The 17,235-nt window shown below is 43.9% G+C and overlaps 1 protein-coding gene across 1 annotated transcript in view; it reads left to right on the top strand.

The window, feature by feature from the left end:
- Positions 1 to 17,235, top strand: part of HIP1 (huntingtin interacting protein 1) — a 374,725-nt gene that overhangs the window by 213,606 nt on the left and 143,884 nt on the right. Inside the window, exons 12-13 of the mRNA XM_086954710.1 lie at positions 12,320 to 12,417; positions 16,034 to 16,106. Coding sequence (XP_086810836.1) covers positions 12,320 to 12,417; positions 16,034 to 16,106 — 171 coding nt within the window. The remainder of the gene's footprint in view (positions 1 to 12,319; positions 12,418 to 16,033; positions 16,107 to 17,235) is intronic.

Raw genomic sequence — 17,235 nt, 5'->3', positions numbered from 1 at the left:
CTGGAGCTGGTCTGACAAAATTTGCCAGGGCTGCTTTGGGTTCCCAGTCCGGCTTTGGTTGCAACTACATTCTTGCATGAGGACAAAGACTAAATGGTGATGTCATCAATGATGTTATCAATTATGTGATTGAACATGTCATGAGTGTTGTAGCATGTGAGGTCATAAGCTGTGCATGGCAAAGCGGTGTGAGTGTTAGTTACATCAATTAACTATAATTGTTGAATTTCAGCTTTTTTTCTTGGCTTAAAATGCTAAGCTTTAACTGATATTTTTTCTCTGGACAATTTATTGGACTTAGTATCTACTAAACAGATATGTCTGAACATTATTATTTTATTTTGTTAAATGACCACACTTCAAGCTTTCCTGCTATTTTCCTATCATTGTAAGTGGACGACATTATAGGAACCATCAGCCCAAAAGTATGCCTACTTCGATATACACATGCACAAAAAAATTCTTGCACAATGTGGAATGTGTAGAAGATTCACTGTTCCTAGTCGCAACCATGAGGGATGAAATCTGTTCGTTCAGGGTTACCAATGTTTGGCAGCTCTGGATGTCCCTAGTCGTCTTGTGCAGAGAAGCCATTCCCATTAACCTGCATGATGGATTGGCCAAGGAAAAAGTATTTCCAGCAAGGTCTGAGAGGCACATGCTGAACATACCACTATTTCAGATTTAAGCCTTACATAAAATAGCAAAGTAGCATGTGTTTCTCTTCCACTTTAAGTGTGTTAGCAAAGAGAGAGCTAGATAGATAGAGGCTGTGAAGTGCTGAACTTTCAGATTTTTAAGTTAAAAATAAGTCACAGAGTTTACATTGAAATATATAAAATGACTGGTTGGTTCTGAGATCTTGCATTTTGCCCAATCAGCAGGGGGTGTTTAGTGGAATCTGGCCATTATTTGGTCCAGTGCACAAATGTCGCCTTGAAGAGTAGACTAAAAAAGCGCTTTCCTAATTTCTATGTGGAAAGGTGCGGAGCTGCTCTGTGGCTTGTGCCTCCAACTATTTTTGCGAGTGCCCCAGTGAGTGCTGTTAGAGGATGGGTGTTGAGTCGACTCAGGGACTGCATCTCACAGTGTGCATCACTCCCTTCCATAAAGCTACGTCACTTACAGCCAGGACTTCTTGGCGTTTAGTGCTATGGTTCAGAGCAGTGTTAAAATACCACGCTACTTTCGTTGTGTCCATCGACTGCTGATCCTGTGACTTTTTTACCTCCCCCTTTTCCTGCTGTTGTGCGCAATAGTTGTTTCCACCCAGGATTTGTATGTCTCAGTGGACTATGACCACAATCAGAAAACTACATCACCACCAGCTGGGTGTTATTACGGATCACTGACGTAATATCGAGGAGCATAATATCGACTACCTAAAATATCGGCAACAAAATATTGACAGAGAGAATATCGACTTTGTATCTACAAACAGGTAAGTACAAAAATATTGAGTAAAAAATATCGTTTACTAAAATATAGTTTGTAAAAATATCGACTTTAGTAAAAACAATGTTAAGTTAAATTAATATTAAAAATTATTTACTAAAATATACTTAAAAATACTTAAATTAACTTATAATAATTAAATAATTAATTAAAGTTAAAAAAAAAGTTACAAATCATATTTGTTAAAACATATATATATAGTAACATAATATACTTAAAAAATATCCAATATTATTACCGTAGGATAGTGGAAGTGTAAAATTACTATTCCCACTCCAGAGAGTGCAACAGTAGGGAAAGGGTTGGATAGCGTAGGGGTAAAAATTACTATTCCCACTCCAGAGAGTGCAACAGTAGGGAAAGCGTTGGATAGCGTAGGGGTAAAAATTACTATTCCCACTCCAGAGAGTCCAACAGTAGGGAAAGCGTTGGATAGCATAGGGGTAAAATTACTATTCCCACTCCAAAGAGTGCAACAGTAGGGAAAGCGTTGGATAGCGTAGGGGTAAAAATTACTATTCCCACTCCAGAGAGTGCAACAGTAGGGAAAGCGTTGGATAGTGTAGGGGTAAAAATGACTTTTCCCACTCCAAAGAGTGCAACAGTAGTGAAAGTAGATACTTCATATATTATTTAAATATATATATATATTAATATCTATAAAAAAATTAATTAAAAGTAATTACCAATTTAATATAATATAAAAAATTATTATTTCCAAATACTAATTTAATTTAATCATTACAATTAGTTATCTAGTAATACTAATTAATCACAAATTAACAATTAATTAATTTGTAATTAACAACTTACTAAACAATTAAAATCTAATAAATACCCCAAAAAATTAACATATTTAATTAGTTATAATTACATTACTTCCCACCCTATTCCCTATAAACCCACAACCACCTACATAAAATAAATTAGTTAAATTAACATAATTATCAATGAATAAATTAAATAAAATTAATTGTCAATTAAAATGTAATTAATTGCAAAATAAAAATTAATTAACAATTAATTATAAACAAATACCAAGAAATAAATTTACATATTTTATTAATTATAATTAAATTACTTCCCACCCTATTCCCCTATAAACCCACAACCCGCTACAAAAATTACATTAATTAAATTAACATAATTATCAATTAATCAATTTAAAAAAAATAATTGGCAATTAAAATGTAATTAATTACAAAATAAAAATTAATTAACAATTAATTATAAACAAATACCAATAAATAAATTTACATATTTAATTAATTATAATTAAATTACTTCCCACCCTATTCCCCTATAAACCCACAACCTGCTACAGAATTAAATTAGGCCAAATTTAAATAACATTAAATGCATTAATTAAATTACATTATAACATAAATAAACACTTTTAACACATAAAATACACTATAACAAATTCGATAATATTAAATTTTCGATATTTTTATTAACCTATATTATGTACTTCGATATTTTGACTATCTATATTTTAAATTTCGATATTACATTACTTACCTTCAAAACGATATTTTTGATGTCTATATTCTGTCCATTCGATATTCTGTCCATCCTATATTTTGTACTCGATATTATGTCCAATCGATATTTTGTATCGATATTTTGTCTGTTTACCGTTATTACAGTTGGTAGGACTGTGTGCAGCCTGGGCGAGAAGCAAAGTCCTTGTGCTATCGTGAGTCTTCGTAGTCTACATCAGGCTAGACCCTCCTGCTGACCTCTTTGATTCTAGATTTTGATCTTGATGTGCCCAGTGAACATGGACTTTGTCTTAATTTGTTGAGATTACCTTCCCTTCATCATCCTTTGTCGAGTGGTGTTAAAGCCTTGGAGACTTCCTCTCCCTCATCTTGGATCCACGCAAAGTTAATTAATGTTGATTAAGAAGTAGGAACAGCTCTTTCTAGCAGCCAGATTACACCAGTTGCCCATAATGCATTTATTGCAGGGGCTAAAACAATTGCTACTGGTTTAGTTGCAAAGATGCTTAGTCAGTTTCCAGAATAACATGATGCCTTAGCCAGCGTGATTGTCTGGTATGGTTGGGATAAGGGAGTGCGGGGTCAAGGAGAACCCTCAGATGCTGCTTACTATGATTTCCCATCCGTCTGCTCATGGGTTTCAGTCTTTGTCATTTTGATGACACCCTGGTGCCCTCCTAGTGGTCTGCCCTCATCTGATGGAGATCTGTTGCTTAGGTGAGTCTGAGAACATTCATATATTTCACAAGTACAGCAGGGTTCCTCTGCACCTCCTACCAAGCCCATGCTGTGGTGCAGGAAATACCTTTTGTTGTCTTTAGAAAAAACGAAGTTGCAGCCTCTCTGCTTTTTCCTATAATTTATCGGGAAGCATTTCATAGGTTTATAAGATCTCCATCAAACTTTTTGCTTCTCACCTGGAAATGTTGCTGATAAAATCTTGCCAGTGGCAAGCGAAAAATGTTGCTGTTGGATAGTGGCGCAGTTTCTGATGAATTAAACCATAGAGTTATCAATATTCTTTCCAGATACTCCGACACTCCTGAATTAGGAGAGCACTGATACTTTAACCAAGCACCAGAAGATGTCGCAGGAAATACAATCCTGAGATGGCGTTGAGATGTTTGGTATTGTTGGCTTCTGGTCAATATCATGCGGAGTTATTCGAGATACCGCTGTGGTTTACAACTTGCATTTTCAGTTCGAGACAGATGAGTTATCTGTCCACCTGCATACCCAGAATATGAAACTCTAATAGACAGTAATAGCAGAACTATTGTTACACGTAATAGTTTCTGTACAGAAACACGCTCTGTCCCATATGTTGGTTGCTTAAAATCGCCCCTTGGTGCGATCAATAGGGCAAAGGTACATATCAGTCATGGGTAGTAGCCATTCTACGTGAGCCAAGATTAAGCAAAGAAACCGGGATTTGGACTGCTAACAGAATGGATAAATGGAATTCTTTTGCAGATTTTTGATGAGACTGTTGAAGTCTCGACTCCCCCGCCTCTCTTAAGGAATTTATAGCCATTACCTGGTGTGAAGTATGCTGATGGCACACTCTTTTATAACCGAGTCTATGGTGCGTGAGCTTGGGATTGGAGTGCCATACGTATTTAGAAATTAGATTTGATCCTTAAACTTGCAAAACTAAGATGTTTTCTTTTGTGTGTTAATCTTTTGTAGGGTTGAAAGTCCTTGGTGTAGTCTCCATTTCACAACCTGCACCTCATTTCCTGGTCTGAGCAACCCGATTTGGTTTCTTGTGCATGAGATGTGTGTGGCCATTCTCCTGAAATGTGTTCCATGTGATTTTATCTGTTGCTCACCAACAGAGTTCCAGACTCTTTTGGGAGATTGAGGTCCACCAAAGTCATACTCCTTTTGACGATGGTGATTACTGTCCACAAACCCAAGCCATAACCAGAGTAATGGTGGAAGCTGGTTAGAATTCATGCTTTATTACCTGCTCCCCCGTGGTGAGACTGTCTACCAACTCTTCCTGTTTGAATTTGACTTGTGTGTCATATTTATGCATGTTTACTCCCACTGATTGTGAGTAGCATGCATGAGAACGCTGGTGCATCTAAGAGATTAGGTATCCATATTGCCGCCCCACCAACAACCCCCTCTAAATATGTTTGAAGCCCATACTTGAAGGTGCTTCTTTGGGTTTAGTGTAGTCAGTGCTAAATCCACTAAATGAAACAGGAAGGATCCTTTCTGCTTATCTGACTTGGACCCAGACAGTTCCAGTCATTCAGCTGTAGCTTGTGATTAGCAACAGTTGAGTAATCACTATGACCTATGGTTTGATCAAAGCTGACCTGTCCGCCCACCACATCCTGTGTCCTTCCCTGAAGAGGCAAATGTTCTGCAACAGCATCTGTTGCACTACAGGCCGTCAGGACACTAGTACACAAAAGCAGAAAGCCAGTTCCCCTGAGCCTGGTTACCATGCTGTGGCACACCTGAAGGATGTGCACTTTGACTGGATGGGCTTAAACTGCACAAACGACACAACAAATGTGAAAAACGGACTTGACAGGTGCTTCCATCCAGTAGAGGCGTGTGCCCTGTCACACCCTCGTTAACTTCCAGTGGAACCTCTAGCTTGACTTTCAGACAATGTTTGTGTGTGCTGGGGTACATGGGGGTAACCTAGTCACAGTTCTCCTCCCTCTTAAGTGAACTTGTTATTGAATAACATTTTGGATTCTGGAAGTTGGCGGATATGTAGAATCTTGTATTCCACCAATAGAACAAAAGTATTTGTAAACCAGATATACACCGACCAGTTTCTTGGAGCTGGTTACAGGAATATAAATTGCAGTTCGTAATCTTGTTTCTATGCTGGTGTAAAGAGCCATGTTTTCAAGTGTTGCCTAAATCTGGAATAGCAGGATGTTGATCTGATATGAGGTGGTATGGAGTTCCAGAATCGAGGGACCAATACCGAGAATCTAGCACATCTTTGCCTCTTCTTGAAAGAAGGAATGACCAGAAGGTTGAGATGCAAGGCCCTCAAATTACTAGGGGTGTACCTGTGAATACATGAGGATATAACTCAGGGCAGTTGCCTTGCACTAATTTAAAAATAGTCCAGCCAATCTTAAAGGCACAACGCGGTTTCACTAGAAGCCAGTGAAGCTTCATTATCAAAGGGGTGCTATGACACCTCCTTGCCTGTCGGGGGCATTTATACATAGTCACCATTACATCAAACGGGTCCTCTATTATCTTTGCTGACCAGGAAATTCCTCCTTTGGCGTTGTAACAATATGTGATGCCCCAGGTATTTCCTGCCTGGCATGTTGTGAATTTTGTGTGCTGTATTGCTGTCAATTCCTCCCCCATTGGCGATAAAATTACGTATTGATAAATGGTGGAATTACCAGTTATGAGTGCTTGGCCAAGTGTCTACTAACTGAACTGTGGCAATTTGTTCAGTAGGACCCAGACCTCTAAATCTAGTCTCTGGTCCGCACTTACATGGCTGATTTTTGGTCACTTCTTAGCGGAGGTATGCACATTCGCCCAGTGGCTTTCAGTTTACTCGCATGTCATGGAACAACTAATTAAAACGCTATAAATGAAGATAATGCATTCCTTTTAAAACAACTCATACAAACCTATAGTAAAGTAACTGGACTACGGGAACGCCCTCTATGCCGGAATCAACAGATCTCTACTCCTCAAACACCATACCATCCAGAATGCCACAGCCAGACTTGTCCTCACCATCCCACTACAAGACAACATCACCCAGCACATACAAGACCTCCACTTGCTCCCCATCGAAAAAAGAGTGACCTCCAAGCTGCTCACTCACGCCTACAAATCCCTCCACAACACCGGACCCCAATACCTCAACAAAAAAAATCTCCTTCTACACACCCAAGAGAAACCTCCGCTCCACCAACCTCGCCCTGGCCGAAATCCCACGCATCCGCAGAGCCAGAACTGGAGAAGCGCCTTCTCCTACATAGCCGCCAAGACCTGGAACGAACTCCCCCAAAGCATCAGAGAAACTGCCACACTGCAAGCATTCAGGAAGAGCCTTAAGACCTGGCTCTTCGGATGGGACGGAGCTGCTCGAAATCTCCCTTCCCCTCCAGAACCTTGAAACCCTTTTGGTTGAGTAGTGAGCTTCACAAATCCCTACTTGATTGAAAGTACGAAAGCAGGAGCACGCAATCCATCAGGCCTAGCGTTGGGTCATAAAGCAATACGTTGTATTTTTTCTACATGGCTTCTTTGCGACCCAACATGAGTTTTGTGATGCAGTAAATCAGTTATCGCGAAAGAAAACACCATTCACAAAGAGTTGCAAAAATGACTGTGCCATTATTGTACATGAAAACAAACAGGATGATGGAAGGAATGTTGCACAATGGCAAAACATTCACCCCCAGTCACAGATCTGGGTTTAATCCATCGTTATTTTGCTCACCAAGCCACCCCAGTTCAGACATGGCCATAAATGTAAATGTAAATGTAGACGTATTTGTAAAGCGCACTGATACCCCGGCAAGCAGTGTGTCCTGGCGCTGTACTCATACCGCTAGGGAACCCGTCCTGGCTTTTTCCCATGAAATGTCCACTCCTGGGCATCCCCGGGGTGCAACCAGGCATCCCCAGCGCTGTAGGGGGCCGTTGTGGAGGCTAAGCAAGCCATATGCAAATCAGTCTTGACCCTGTGCCTCATGGGAACAGTCCAGTCCGAACTGCCAAGCCATGTCTTCCCTTGACCGGAATCAAGCATCCTAGGACAGGTTTCTGACTATCAGCCATCTTCAGCCAGGATAGCTTGACTCAAGTTGCTTAGTGAGCACAGGACCCACGTCTGGGCATACACTTCCCACATAGGGTGAACAGCAAAACCCACAAGATGATGGACGGAATGTTGCACAATGGCAAAACATTCACCCCCAGTCACAGCTCAGGGTTTAAACCATCGTTATTTTGCTCACCAAGCCACCCCATTTCAGACATGGCCATATGCAAATCAGTCTTGACCCTGTGCCTCATGGGAACAGTCCAGTCCGAACTGCCAAGCCATGTCTTCCCTGGACCGGAATCAAGCATCCTAGGACAGGTTTCTGACTATCAGCCATCTTCAGCCAGGATAGCTTGACTCAAGTTGCTTAGTGAGCACAGGGCCCACGTCTGGGCATACACTTCCCACATAGGTTGAACAGCAAAACCCACAAGATGATGGACGGAATGTTGCACAATGGCAAAACATTCACCCCCAGTCACAGCTCAGGGTTTAAACCATCGTTATTTTGCTCACCAAGCCACCCCATTTCAGACATGGCCATATGCAAATCAGTCTTGATCCTGTGCCTACTTGGGAACAGTCCAGCCCGAACTGCCAAGTCATGTCTGGTTTACGACTGCAGTTGTGGTTGCAAAACATTTAAAGGTTCTAAAGTGAATCACAAAGGTGTAGGGGAGTGCATTACATGCTAATTTTCTTTTCCAATTCATTTGGATTGCACAGTGCATATTGCGAATCAGCAAGCCTACTTACATCTTAAAATGCACCTTTTAGTGCAATAAAACAACAAGCATTTGCAATGCAATAGGTCTCGCATTAGGAAAGTGTGAGCTATTGGTATTGTAAATGACACATTTTTTAAATATGTGTTGGCTTTGAAAATATCTAAATTAATAGCATTGTTATTCACAAAGTCCATGGATAACACTTTCCTAATGCGAGTTCTATTGGCTATGGCAATGCTTGTTGGTAGCAAGCAAGGACAGTGCTGTTGTGGTGCTGAGTGATGATGTGGTTGGGCTGAGTTATGTGGTGGTGTATTAGAGTGATGTGGTGGTGTATTAGAGTGATGTGGTGGTGTCCCAGAGTGATGTCGTGGTGTCCCAGAGTGATGTGGTGGTGTCCCCGAGTGATGTGGGGGTGTCCCCGAGTGATGTGGTGGTGTTCCTGAGTGATGTGGTGGTGTCCCCAAGTGATGTGGTGGTGTCCCCGAGTGATGTGGTGGTGTCCCCGAGTGATGTGGTGGTGTCCCCGAGTGATGTGGTGGTGTCCCCGAGTGATGTGGTGGTGTCCCCGAGTGATGTGGTGGTGCCCCGAGTGATGTGGTGGTGTCCGTGAGTGATGTGGTGGTGTCCCTGAGTGATGTGGTGGTGTCCCTGAGTGATGTGGTGGTGTCCCTGAGTGATGTGGTGGTATCCCCGAGTGAAGTATCCTCTTAATAGACCTGTAAACAAAACCCTTGTTATGTATATAACATTGATTAACAAAACATGGGATGTGTTATGAAGAGAGACGAGTAGGCACAGATCAATACTGCAATGATTTTCTTAGCCAAGAATGGAAGTATGTCTGCGAGATGAATAGAGGGTGGTAAATTGAATGAGGAAGATGAATGAATAGGGACAGGAACAGTAAGCGCAGGAGAGGCGAGGGAGAGAGGAAAGAGGAGGAGGGGGCCGAGATCCAAGATCAGCGAGGGAGGAGGTTAGAGAAAGGCCAAAATTCATAGGAGCAAAAGCAGCGAGCAACAGAAGTGAGCCTGTATGGAAGAGAAGAGCCAGGGCAAACAATATGAAACAACAAGCTTGAAAGCGAGAGAGAGGGGAAGAAACAGAGGTAAGGAGAGAGAGAGCTGGATGAAGAACAGACCATGAAAACACGTAAATAAAGGCTCACGAGAGCGAGGTCAGCAAGTTCGGGAGCGCATTCCTTTGAAGTCTGATGGGGAGGGAGCGGCTTCCTTTTAAGTCTGATGCAGATGCACAGACAAATGGTGGTGCGAGATGTGCATGCGGGGGAGCGGTAGCCGTTGAAGTCTGATGCAGAGGCACAGACAAATGGTGGTGTGTTATGTGGCTGGCTCTGTGCACGCGCATAGATCACATGAACTGTATGCGAACCGCAGCCGTTTTGGTAGACTTTTCTTTTCCGCGTACTATAATCTCGCCGGAGCAATGCGCATTGGCTCAGGCGAAACCTAAAAAACAAAGGCGACTTGGTACTAATTTTCTCTTCTAAATAAAATCAGATCATTTCTTCCAGAAAGCGACTTCAAAATTGGTGCTCAAGCTCTTGTACACTTGTACTTGATGGTGTTAATGTCCCACTCCATGGCCTCCCAGACTCCACATTGTCACAGAGGGCTGCATTGATGCCAACAGGGAGAAGTCTGGGCTGGGAGGCAGGGGGTGTGTTGGACATAAGGTGAGCTTAGGGGAAGCGAAGCATATGCATTTCTTGGCTGAATTGAACAGTGTGAAACCAGAAAATACAGGATTAATCCAGCGTTCCCCACTTTCCCAGATTTTGTGATCCTAGGCAATTGTTTTATTCCACTTTCCCGCCTTTTTCTTCATTATCACATATTAGAGGACCTCGAAATACAGGACTGCAGGATTCGAGCTTTACAAAACTTTCTCTTGTGTTTGATTTAACCCCTTGCATGCTGATGACTAACCCCAGCCGTCATGCACTACGGTGCTCGTGTGCTGATGACGGCTGGGGTTCGTCATGGCCCGCCCCTGTTCATTTGTTTACAGCACAGGGGCGGAAACGGGCCAGCAGTCAAGGGGTTAATGAACTATAGTGTTGTTCATGTGTAGTAGGAGCTTATGCCTCCCAAAGGGTCACACAATAACTGACTTGCCTCTTAGTTCAATGTTGGCATTGTTGCTAGGGTGGGGCAAGAATGACTGTTTCTAAAGTCATGTTTGAAAATTATCACTTAAAAAAAAAGAAATAATGCACTGTTACTGATTTACTGTGGTGAAACGGCTCTGCGTGCTAATGAAATATACTTTTGGAATTCTGAAGGGACATTATCACACTTGTACACTTTTGCTGTAAGATGTCTTTAAAAATGAAGGTGTTCCTAAAGTTAAGTGGTGCAGGACAACCTAGTTACAGCCTATCTTTAACATAAATTAACCTGGCAATAAATGCTAGCCTGGTTATTTAGCATTTTTTTTAACATTCGTGCTGAGTTGAGTAAACAGCAGCCCAATGCTGCAGTTGACCAGGGAGCCGCCTGTAAAGGTTTGAAGGGCTGCTTGTGGCCCCCGGGCCGTACTTTGAGAATAACTGCCTTAGGGGCATCCGACACACACGTCACATCCAGGACTGGACGAAATATGATCACATCACCTCCATCCTGGTTGAATTCCATTGGATCCACTTACTAGCCCACGCCATCTTCAGCACCATTTACAAAACTCTCACTACCATCACCCCAGATTATCATTCAGACGCCGTCTCAGCTGGTTCTCTACACACCCGCAGGCAGGACACCATCAGAGTGGATACTTAGAAAGGTAAAAATCAATAGAAAAAGGAGCATGCCTTTTCCACCTCTGCAGCCAGGATCTGTAACATCCCTGTATCCATCAGGACTGCCCCAACACTGCTCCAATTTACGAAAGAGATGAAGGCTCCCCTCTTTAAAGAGCATTAAATCACAATGCAACAACCAAACAGAACCTGGCTTCCTCTTTTGTTCCTTGTTTACTTTATGCTTGTCTTTGACAATGTAAAGCACTTTGCTGCCTTTTGATTACGTCACACTTTAAAAATGCAATATACATAGACACAAATAGATTGCAACTTAAACACAGTAGAAAAGGCTGTCATTTCGTGAATCGATGGTCTTTCAACCTTAAAAGTTGAATTCAGCAGCTCTGTAGTTCGGTGTTCACGGGAAGATGATGTGACCGCTCACAGGTTTGTGCCTTTCCCGGCTGTGCCTGAAGTAAGGTGCAGAAGAGGCTCTGAAAGTTCCAAACCACCAGTGGTGCCCGGTGTATGCCCAGTAGTGCCAGATCCAGGTTAGATTTTTAGGATAACTACTGCCTGTGTTTGGGATCCATTTAGAATAACTGTGTCAGCGTAACATTTGAAGTAGGTGCATTGTAGATGCACACACTATGCACGTCAGACAGCATTCTTCTGTACTCTCCATCCCCTTCCCGGAAGCCAGGTCTCTGGAGCCCTGATGCTTTATGGAGAGTGTTAACTCTTCCAGTAAACTTGTATTTTCACCCTTTGGAGCTTGTCACGTGAGGCAGCCATTCATACTTCCATACTGGTTCTGGAAGCATGTTTTCTTTGTAAAGGGGACAACCCTAGATTATTTCTTGCTTGGTTTGCTGCCAGTTTTCCCCTGGTAAGTCTGGTCGGCAGTATGTGTCTTAGTCTGGCCAGGGCCTGCTTGGTGTTGCTGTGCGTATGCTATCCATGGCACCCCACTTCTCTTGTGAGGACCAATGAAAGGAATGGTTTGATAAACTAAGTGAGAGTCTCCAACCCTCTGCTGCATCCAGTGTTTGATAACAGTGTGTATCTGTGCTTTGACCTCCAGAGTTTCTGTGAGAATAAATTTGATGATATCTTCGGTGCTTCGCTCAGTAACGACCCCTTCAACTTCAGCGGCCAGAACGGCATGAGCAAGGAAGACAGGTGAGTTCCTGAGACGGCCGTCCGTCAGATTTCAGTGCAGCCTTTCTGTCTGTCTGTCAGCTTTTTGACGGCCCTTCCGTCACGACAGTCACGCGCTCCCCTCATTTCACTTTCAGTCCTCTGTTGCTTCCGGTTTCGCCTCGCTTTCCTCTGTTTTGTTTCTATTCCAACTTCTCCTAACTCTACTTTCTCTAGGTATTGGGAGGCATTCTTTTTTGGTCTCAGTTTTGCTAACTCTTGATCCCTATGTAATTCTCTCACAGAAATCTTGTCCCACTGCCCGTCTCATCCTCTCGCTAGCTTATCTTCTGCCACTGCCTCCTCCGCGTCCTGTTCTCTGTCCCTGCCCCACTCGTTCTTGGCCACTGCCCCTCTCTTAACTCTGGCCTAACCTCTCTAATTCTCTGCCGCTCTCACTCTCTTTCCATACCTCTCTCATCTTTGTTCACGCCTCTCTCTTTCTCTACCCTACCCTTTTCACTCTCTCTCATTCTATGCCCCTAGCGCTCTCATTTTCCGACTCTCATGAGTTGCATTGTGTCCAGTTCTCTGTTCCCGCCTCTCTCATTTTGTTCTCATGACACTCTCATTATCTGCCATTGCCATCCTCATACTCTGCCCTTCTCACTCGGTCCCTACCTGTCATGCTCTGTCTGTACCTAACTCATTCTCTTACTGTCTCATCCTCTGTTGATGCCTTTCATGCCATTCTCTGCCACTGCCCCTCTGATACTCTGCCACTGCCCATCATACCCTGCCGCCGCCCCTCAACTCTGCAGCAGCCCCTCATACTCTGCCGACGCCCCTCATACTTTGCCGCCGCCCCTCATTCTCTCCCACCGCCCCTCATATTCTCTGCCACCGACCCGTCCATATTCTACCACTTATTCTTACACATATTCTGCCGCTGCCCCTCATACTCTGCCACCGCTCTGTCATTCTCTGCCACCGCCATTTTTAAAGCTAGACGTCCTGTCGCCTGACCTGTGTTCACTCCCTGGCTCACCCGTACATTATTGAAGCTAGACTTGCTCTCCTGTTGCATGGCTGGTGTGCTCTTTTCCTGCCTCACCTGTGCATCTCCTGTTGCCTGACCTCTGCTCCCTCCCTGCCTCACCTGTGCATTCTTCAATCAATCAATCAACAGATTTTGTATAGCGCGCTACTCACCCGTTAGGGTCTCAAGGCGCTGAGGGAGGGGGGGGGGGGGGGGTCGCTGCTGCTCGAACAGCCAGGTCTTGAGTTGTTTCCTGATGGAGAGATGGTCCAGGGTCAGCCGTAGGTGGGTGGGGAGGGAGTTCCATGTCTTGGCTGCCAGGTAGGAGAAGGATCTTCCTCCGACGGTGGATTTGCGGATTCGTGGGACGGAGGCGAGGGCGAGGCTGGCGGAACAGAGCTAGACGTGCTCTTCTATAGCCTGTCTTGTGCTCACTCCCTGCCCCACCTGTGCATTCTTGAAGCTAGACGTGCTCTCCTGTTGCCTGTCTTGTGCTCACTTCCTGTGTCACCTGCGCATTCTTGAAGCTGGGCACGCTCTCCTGTTGCTTGGCGCGTGCTCTCCGGTTGCCTGGCGCGTGCTCTCACGCTGCCTAGCTTTGTAAAAGCTCCTCTGTTCCCTCAAGTGTGCTCCTTTGCTGCCTGACTTCAGCATTCTTGCAGCTTGGCATGTGCTGCCGTCTTGCTCTCACTCTGCCATCTGACTGCCTGCCTCACCCTCTCTCTAGTTTTTTTTTTGCGCCTCCATTACTGCCTATCTTGTCTGCTGATTTTTTCCTGCTTTGCATGTGGTGTCCTCAGTAAGCCTGGGCAGAGTTCAGCAAAACTCAGCGAAATGCAAAAAAGTCCTCAGAGCTCCGCAAGCGGCAGAGTGCACTCGATAAACGTTCTTACCTTTCCATCCCAAAAACAATAACGTTTAAAAAAAAAACACAATGGTCAAGCCAACAATGCCAGACCTAATGGTTTTACCAATCTTTCTTGGTCGCGCCTGTCTGTCTCTGTTTTGTCTCCCGCCTCTTTGGGCGCATCGTTTCTCTTTCAGTTCCTGTCTTATGTTGTCTTGCTTCTTGTTTTATTCTCTCTTGCTGTCTGCCCCTGCCATTTTCTGTTGCTGCCTGTCTCCTTCTCAGTCTCCCTGCTGCGTTTTCTTTCTCTACCGATCTCTTTCCCAACACTGCTGCTCCAAATCTGTTACTCTCATTTACTGTCTTTGCTTGTCTGTCTTTTAACTGCCTTTCTTAGTCTCGGAACTTCGTTTGATTTTTTTTTTTTCTTGCTTGTCTGTTTCCTACTGACTGTCTCATTTTTTGGTGCTGCCGGTTTACCTTATCGATCTGCGCCGGCCTGTCTGGTTTTCTGTCACTGCCTGCCTGCCTCGTTCACTGTCTCGGCTTTCTGTGCTTGTTCTCTATGACTGTCTGTTTAGTTCTCTTCTGTTGCCAGCCTTGTTCTCTGTTGCTACCTGACTTGTTCCCTTTGCCGTCCTGTCTCCTTCTGTATTGTTATAAACCAAGTTTTCCGCTGCTGTCTGTCTAGCTGGCTTTGTTGATTATATTGTCCTGTCAGTGTCTGGTTTTGCTTTCTGTTGCTACATATGTTGTTCTCTGATGCTGTTTGTTTTGGTTGTTATCGCTGCCTGCCTTGTTTTCTGCCTTTGACTGTGTTGGTCTTGGTGGTTGCCCGCGACTGTCTTATTTCCTGTCCCTGCCTGCCTTTTTCTCCTGTCTGCCTTGTTCTCTGTCGCTACTTGTTTTGTTCTCCTTGCTGGCGGTCTCTTTCCCTATGGTTGTCTCCTTATCTGTCTGTACTTATCTCTTTCTTCTTCTGTTTTTTTCTCGGTGAGGTCTGTCTTGTTCTTTTACTGCATGTCTCATTTTATTGCCACATTATTTGTTCTCTGTCACTGCATCCTGTTGCATACAGTCTTGTCTGATATCATTGTGTTGCTGCGTTACCATCTTGCTGTGTGTCACTACTCGTCTCATTATTTGTGGCTCACTGTCCATCGCTGCCTGTTTTTTGTGGCTGTTTGTTGGTTGACGGATGTCTCATTCTAAGCTGTGTGTCATTCCCTGTGGCTGCCTGTTATTGCAAGTTTAAATCCTTTATTATCTGTCTCATTTGTTGCTACCTTGATGTTTCTTCACATTTGCTGCATGTCTCATTCACCGAATGTCACTGCATGTCTTCTCCATTACTGCCTGACTTATTTGTTGCTGCCTTAATGTCTTGTTTACTGTAGCAACACGTCTCATTTTTTCACTGTGTGTCAGTCGCTGCGGCTGCCTGTCTGTCACCGCTTTTCTCCCTCTTTTGCTGCAGGTCTCATTCTCTGCGGCTGCCTGTCACTCTTGCCTCATTATTTTGTTGCATGGGTCATTCTCTGTGGCAGCCTGTCTCTGCTTGTCTCTTTTGCTGTATGTCTCATTCTCTGGAGCTGCCTCTCTGTCACCGCTTGTTTCTCTTTTACTGCATGTCTCATTATCTACGGCTACCTGTATGTCACCGCTTGACTCCCTTTTAGCTGCATTTCTCATTCTCTGTGGCTGCCTGTCTGTCTGAGGTTGTCTCCCCCGTTTGCTGCCTGTCTCATTCTCTGTCTCACCCTCTCTTGCAGGGACAGGTTGATTGATCAGCTCTACAGAGAGATCCGTGCTCTGAAGGAAGAACTGGGGCTCTTCAAGTCAGAGGTGAGGACAGCAGCTATCCCTTATTTCCATAAGCAGCACCTCTGGGCCCTAATCTCCCTCATCAGACGTGCGCATCTTTATTCAAGCAGCTGCTGCAAGCAGAAACTCAGATGCAAACCTCTATCAAGCATTTCTGTATACATTCACAAATCTATTCAAGATAATCTTTTGTGTCCTTTATAAATTTCAACAGAGGCAAAACAAAGATGAGAAGCACAGTAGGAGTCGCAGAAGAGAGTGCACAGTGAATCATGGGTTGGGTGGGCCTCTCCCCCTCTCCCCTACCCTTCTGAAAAGAAGGTGCGTGGTAGGGAAACAAGCCCCCTTCCAACAGTATCCCCTTCTAAAATAGTTTCAGTGAGAATAAAAATGAATATAAAAATGTCGGCATTTGTACTTGGAACCTATTTGGTTGGCATTGCTTAGCACTAGGGGCCTGATTCATATATGAAAGCCTTCTGCAAATCTAACTCAGAGGTATAAGAAAGCTATTGCAGTTCCTGAGATTTTAATGCACAAAGTACATGTATGATGGTCTGCCTGGTGGATTTTCCACTATTGTAATTTTAGCGTTCCAATCCTTTTCTTAGGGTGAAGGGCAGTCATTCCACACTGGGCTGTATCTTGTGCAGGTACTGGGGTTCACCAGGCACTCGCACAACCATGCCACACTCTTTTGCACTTGAAGTTGAGCAGTCAGTGCTCACTCGAGGAGGTGGAGAAATTAGAGACTAAATAACACTCAATGCCCAGCCATTGTGAAGCTTAAAAAAATAATAAGATTTTTATTAACAGGTAAGCAGAAACAGCAGTCACTGTGGAAAGTAAAAGGCGTTAGCGTCTTCTAGGGGTGAGAGACTGTCCCAAATGAGTTTATAGCGCTTATGGACAACACGCTATGTTTTAAATTCCATGGGCGTTATGATCAGTTTTACCCTCTGATGCAGTGGTTGTGAACTCTGTCTTGAAGTCTCTTCAGTTTTACTTCTATGTTTGTAAATATAGGGCCCGATTTTGGCGGTAAGCATACTCCGTCGCCACGGCAATGGAGTATCCTTACCACCAATATAATTGTCTGCCTGCTGGATGTTTGACTGACCCATACAGCAAAGTTCCAATACATGGGCAG

Source organism: Lissotriton vulgaris, chromosome 2_1 (assembly GCF_964263255.1).
Source record: "Lissotriton vulgaris chromosome 2_1, aLisVul1.2, whole genome shotgun sequence".
Classification (NCBI taxonomy): Eukaryota; Metazoa; Chordata; class Amphibia; order Caudata; family Salamandridae; genus Lissotriton; species Lissotriton vulgaris.
The sequence above is the reverse complement of the archived record's forward strand: the minus strand, read 5'-3'. Positions and strand labels throughout refer to the sequence as shown.